Below are 5,663 nucleotides of genomic sequence, written 5' to 3'. Positions count from 1 at the left end.
TCATGAAGCCAAATAATGGCTTCCCTCAAAGCTCAGCCCTCCCACCCACCTGCCAGTCCTGTCCCATGCAGGGGGCTGCCGGCCTCCTGGGGTAGAGGGGTCCAGGCCAAACCCAACCCACAGATGGTTGGTGAAACCAATGGTTGGTGAAACCAAGGGCCTTTCCCCCACCTGGGCCGTGTGCCCACTGCATAGATAGGCCTGTGCTTGCTCCCCTAGGACAGATACTCCATTTTCTTCAGTTGGAATGAGGGGTGGGGAGATTTGATGGTGTCCTGTACAGGTTGGATGCTAATCTGCTGTGGTGCTCTTGGAAAAGCTTGCCTGAATTCAGCGCTTTCTCAGCACGTGGTGTGTGCTGCCCCTTCAAGCTGCAGAAATCCCAGAAGGTAAGTGCTACTGCAACCCCCATTTACTGGTGAGCAGAGGTCAGGTGATCTGCAGCCGGCCAAGCAGCTGCTAAGTGGCCAACAGGCTGGATCTGCATCTCACTTGCAGAGGCCCTGCCTGGCTGCTGGGGCTGCCCTGAGACTCCTGCCTCCTCCTCTTCCCTCCACAGCTCTCCTGGCTTCTATCCACAGCTGTGCTCCAGGTGGGGCACACCTATGGATGCACCAGGGTACAACTACTCAGACTCCAGCGTGCAGAAGGGCCCCGGCTCCATGCTGTTTCCATATCCAAGCCCAAGCTCGTCTAGAGCTTCAGCAAATCCAGGCCTCCCTGAATTCCCTGCAAGACCCAACTGAGCCCTACAACCCCCACTACACTGGGTAACTGCCTGTCCCAGCCCCTGCTCCCTCCTGGGCCCCTGTCTGTACAGTTCTGAAGTCCTACAGGAATGTTGAGATCCTAAGCCGACTCTCACCCAAAGAGGTAAACAACCAGGGGCCTCCAGGGGTAGAGAACATACCCAGACAGGTTCTGCTGCCTGTAGGCTTGATGTCCTTCCCCTAGAGCAAGCCATGCTTGCCAGGCTGGAAGCGGGGCTCCAGAAACTTGGGAAACCTGGGCCTGTAGCTGGCATATGGAAAAGAGGCCTGGAAAAGCACTCCTGTCCATGAAGCCCCCAGATGGAACCAGGTAGTTGGGAAATACATGGGCACCAAGCCTGACCCCCCTCAGACCCAGGTGGGAACTGCAGCGGTGCTTGCCCCCTTCTGCCACCCTGGCTGTACCACTACAGGAGGGGGCAACATCTAGTCCCATGCTTGAGTGGAGACACTAGGTGTAGGCAGGTTCCAGTGGTTGCTGCAGCTGAACCTTCTTAACCAGGTCCATGCAAGGCCATCTCAGATTGGTACGCACCTGGGTTGGGCAAGAACACCCCTCAGAGTGAGAGCCACTGAGGGGGACTGTCACAGAGGCCCCAAGAACAGGTTGGGGGAGTATGGGGGACCTCTCCCACCTTCTAGCTGCTTCCAAGAGCCACTTCTTTTGAGATGAGACACTCTCCTGCCTGCCTGTTCCCCATTTGGCTGCAATAGACCATTGCCAACATTCAGAGAAAAAGGGGCCTCACCTGTTTTCCCAGACACGTCGGAGGCAGGTGGGTATGCCCAGGGGACCTGAGGTAGAACCCGTACGTCTGCCCACCCCCAGGCTATGCTGGCTTCGTCTTATCTGTGTGATGGGGGTGGGGTGGGAATTACCAAGAGGTCATCACACAGGCCATGGACAACTTCTACAAGAGCCAGGGAGAAGAGCACTGTCCGTGCATGCTGCCTGGCACCAAGCTCACACACACACCTCTTATTTGAAGCTTCCCCAAAGCAGGCTTTGAAGTCCAGGCTCCCTGAGAAGCCTGGGGAGGAGACTCTGCCAGGCTGGAGGGTGTATCCCCAAAGGTGCCACCCTCACCAGGCTCATCCTGACAATCTTGGATGATTTTTGCCCTGAAGTTTTGGAGTGGGGGACAGGGAGACAACAGACAGTACGCATTAGCCACCTTTCTAGAGAGCGTCGGCCCTCCAGACAGGGCAGGTCAGCCCTCCACTTGGGCGTTTTTCTCACTGGTCGCCACTTGGGGGAAGCAGCATTTGTGAGCACCTGCCTGTCTCCCCGGATTCTGTTCATAAACCCCATCTGTGCCTTTGGAGAGACTGCCCCGAGCACACAGTCCCAGCAACCACCATCTACATCCCCCAGGACGTAATCCCCTTCTACATAGGGTTCAGTGCATGTGAGCATACACTGGGCTTGATTCCTGCCTGGTAGTCCCCGCCAGACATCCCATGCCCACCTCATTAAGAGAATGAGGCTACACAAACACACCCAGGCTGTCATGGTGATGGAGGGGCTGGGGTCCTACTTGCCCACCCCTCATTGCTGGTTCAGAGCCAGCTGTCTGACCACATTCCTACCATGAGAAGGGACTTTGGGGATATTGTCCACCAGCATCACTAACCCCTTTTAAAGTTCCAGAAACAGAGGGCCCGCTGGTCCCCTAGAAGTTTGGCACATGGGACAAGCCAAGGCTTCCTTCAGGAACAGGTTTTCCACCACGTCGCTGCCCAAGGCCCAGGGCATCCCGAAGTTCATGTGACACCTGCCTGCCACGTCCACAGCCCATGCCGACCCCTCCTGGAGCCACTGGAATGCTTGTTCCTGGGCATGTGATAAGCCCGGACAGCTTCAGCCTTGCAGGACAACTACGCGCATCGGGCAGCAGTAGCCAGAGGGCCCATGGAAAGTTGGAGGTGAAACCAGATGCTGTGAAAATACTTTATTAGGCAAAACTGCATACTATAAAAATGCTTTAAAATGCAGCAGCAGGAGAGGTGAAGACACAAATGAACAGTGCATAGTGACACATGGCTGTCAGAACACAGTAAAGAATCCACACTGCTTCCCCCCTTTATCTAGAAAAGGAAAGTTCTATGCCACCTCCTCCTCAGCACACTCCTCAAACTCCTCCTCCTCAGCACACTCCTCAAACTCTTCCTCCTTCTTGGCCGTGGCATCCTGACGTTGCTGATATTCAGACACCAAGTCGTTGATGTCGCTGTCAGCCTCAGCGAATTCAGTCTCATCCATGCCCTCGCTCGTGTACCAGTGGACGAAGGCCTTATGCCTGAACATTGCTGTAAACTGCTCTGAGACACGCTTGAAGACTTCCTGGATGGCTGTATTATTCCCAATGAAGGTGGCTGACATTTTTAGTCCCCGGGGTGGGATGTCACAGACGGCTGTTTTTACGTTGTCGGGGATCCAGTCAACAAAGTACCTACTATTCTTATCTTGAACGTTGAACATTTGTTCATCCACCTCCCTCATGGGCATGCGACCCCTGAAAATGTCAGCCGCCGTTAGGTAGCGGCCATGGCGGGGATCACAAGCCACCATCGTGTTTTTAGGGTCAAATATCTGCTGAGTAAGCTCAGCCACGGTCAAAGCACGGTACTGCTGGCTGCCTCGGCTGGTCAGTGGGGCAAAGCCGGGCATGAAGAAATGCAGCCGGGGAAACGGGACCATGTTCACGGCCAGCTTCCGCAGGTCAGCATTCAGCTGGCCTGGGAAGCGCAGGCATGTGGTGACCCCACTCATGGTAGCAGACACCAGGTGGTTCAGGTCACCATAGGTGGGTGTGGGCAGTTTTAGGGTCCTGGAACATATGTCATATAGCGCTTCATTATCTATGCAAAAGGTTTCATCTGCATTTTCTATGAGCTGGTGGACTGAGAAGACGGCATTATAGGGCTCTACCACGGCGTCTGACACCTTGGGCGAGGGCAAAACACTAAATGTGTTTATCATCCTGTCTGGATACTCCTCCCGGATCTTACTGAGCAGAAGGGTACCCATCCCAGACCCAGTCCCCCCACCCAGGGAGTGGGTCAGCTGGAAACCCTGCAGGCAGTCACAGCTCTCAGCCTCCTTTCTGACAACGTCCATCACTGACTCCATCAGCTCTGCGCCTTCTGTATAGTATCCCTTGGCCCAGTTGTTTCCGGCCCCACTCTGACCTGTAAGACAGTACAGCCAGTCACTCGATGGCCAGGTATACGGTCATCAGTGGTCACCACCATAATGCAAAAAGGGCCAAGTGTCACGTGAGGTGAGAGCACCATTCGCCCTGCAGGTGGTGCAAATGAAACCCCCTCCCTCAGAGCTCCAGGACAGCAGCTTCCCCTGTTAGGAATTAAGTCAGGAGTCAAACCTGAGACAGGCTGACAGACCTCGCTGCAGGTGCCTCCTGCCCATTTTCAGAGAAGGCAGTATCCACGGCCCCAGCTCAGCTCCCTGCAGGGAGTTTACATCAGTAGCTCCTCACCTCGAGCAGACACCTGGGCCTTCCCTCCCAAAGCCCGTTTAGAAGAGGAAGATTGAGCGACTCGACTCGGCGGACAGCAGGGTGTTCGGGGGCCCTGGCTTCACAGTTCCCACAGCTATGACCTTGGGGTACTCCTAGATTTTGAGCTGCCCTGGCTAAGAAGCCGCACCCCAGTCCTCCCCCGCAGCTCACCGAAGATGAAGTTGTCTGGTCTGAAGATCTGCCCCAAGGGTCCCGAGCGCACAGAGTCCGTGGTGCCCGGCTCCAGATCCACGAGCACAGCGCGGGGCACATACCTGCCACCTGGGTGGGGCGGGAAGGCATGAGTGAGGGGAGGGCTGCCGTTCGCATGAGGGTGGTGGGGGAAGGACGTGGGTCTCACCGCTGGCCTCGTTGTAGTACACGTTGATGCGCTCCAGCTGCAGGTGGCTGTCCCCGTGGTAGGTGCCAGTGGCGTCCACCCCATGCTCATCCGAGATCACCTCCCAGAACTGCCAGAGATGGGAGGGGCCAGACAGGCCAGGGCTGAGTCATGGAGGCGCCCCAGCCCCTCTCCCACCTCCACCCTCATCCGCACCCCCATCCCTAGGCTGCATGTCCCCGGCAGGGAACCCAGGGGCCGCAATGCAGGGGTACCGCACCGCCACTGCCAATATCTTCCCTGGCCACCCAGCAGGCCCGGGCTGGGCCCTCAGAGCCCCAGCTGCCAACCTTTGTGCCGATCTGGTTCCCGCAGTGCCCGATCTGCGTGAGCACAAGCTCCCTCATGGCCAAGGCGGGATTAGGGAGGCAGGCGAAACGCGAGAAGGAGGAGCAAACGCGCAGCGACGCAGCCCGCCTTCCACCAACGCTGAAATAGCCCCGCGCCCACATCCCTCAGCCTCGGATTCGGCTCCCAGAATAAGCAACAGCTTTACTTCCACACAGGTGTACCCACCTGTGAATCCCTGGGCGTTGAACATCTGTCGGAGAACTCAGGTGTCCTTGCTGTGGTCCTTTCCACGTTGGGGAAAGTTGCTCAGCTGGAGAACTTCCTTCCACGTCTTTAATAAGACTAGATCCCTAGCTGAGCTGAAACTGAATTTTCCTCCCATGTGGCAGGGGGAGACTCTTGCTTGCATATTCACAGAGTGCCTTTGCACCTGTCCTAGATTGATGACACTTTTTTTAATTGATGAGTCTTTTCTTCTATTAGATCTGTGGTTAGCAAAGGCCTTCCGTGTGTTAACTCAACAGGACTTAATTATAAGTTTTACTTTGGAGCAGTTCAAACCCGCAGTAAGCTATGAGTGTTAGAGATAGTCAGGCCTCTGATTTAGCGAGAGTATTCTTTAGAGTAGGATTAGCCCTTTCACCTTTCCAGAGGACTGCGGTCTCCACGCAGAGTGAAGGT

The 5,663-nt window shown here is 55.9% G+C and overlaps 1 protein-coding gene across 1 annotated transcript; it reads right to left on the bottom strand.

Annotated features, from left to right (window-relative positions):
* Positions 1 to 2,874: 2,874 nt before the first annotated feature.
* Positions 2,875 to 5,038, bottom strand: LOC129458822 (tubulin beta-8 chain-like). Its single transcript, XM_055235098.1, has 4 exons — positions 4,982 to 5,038; positions 4,653 to 4,761; positions 4,463 to 4,573; positions 2,875 to 3,962 (listed from the first exon to the last, which is right to left on the bottom strand). Exons 1-4 carry the CDS (start codon positions 5,036 to 5,038, stop codon positions 2,875 to 2,877), a joined length of 1,365 nt encoding a protein of 454 aa, XP_055091073.1.
* Between the last annotated feature and the right edge of the window lie 625 nt (positions 5,039 to 5,663).

The sequence above is a fragment of the Symphalangus syndactylus genome, chromosome 19, assembly GCF_028878055.3.
Source record: "Symphalangus syndactylus isolate Jambi chromosome 19, NHGRI_mSymSyn1-v2.1_pri, whole genome shotgun sequence".
NCBI lineage: Eukaryota > Metazoa > Chordata > Mammalia > Primates > Hylobatidae > Symphalangus > Symphalangus syndactylus.
Note: the sequence above shows the minus strand (reverse complement) of the source record. Positions and strands in the feature narration are given on the sequence as shown.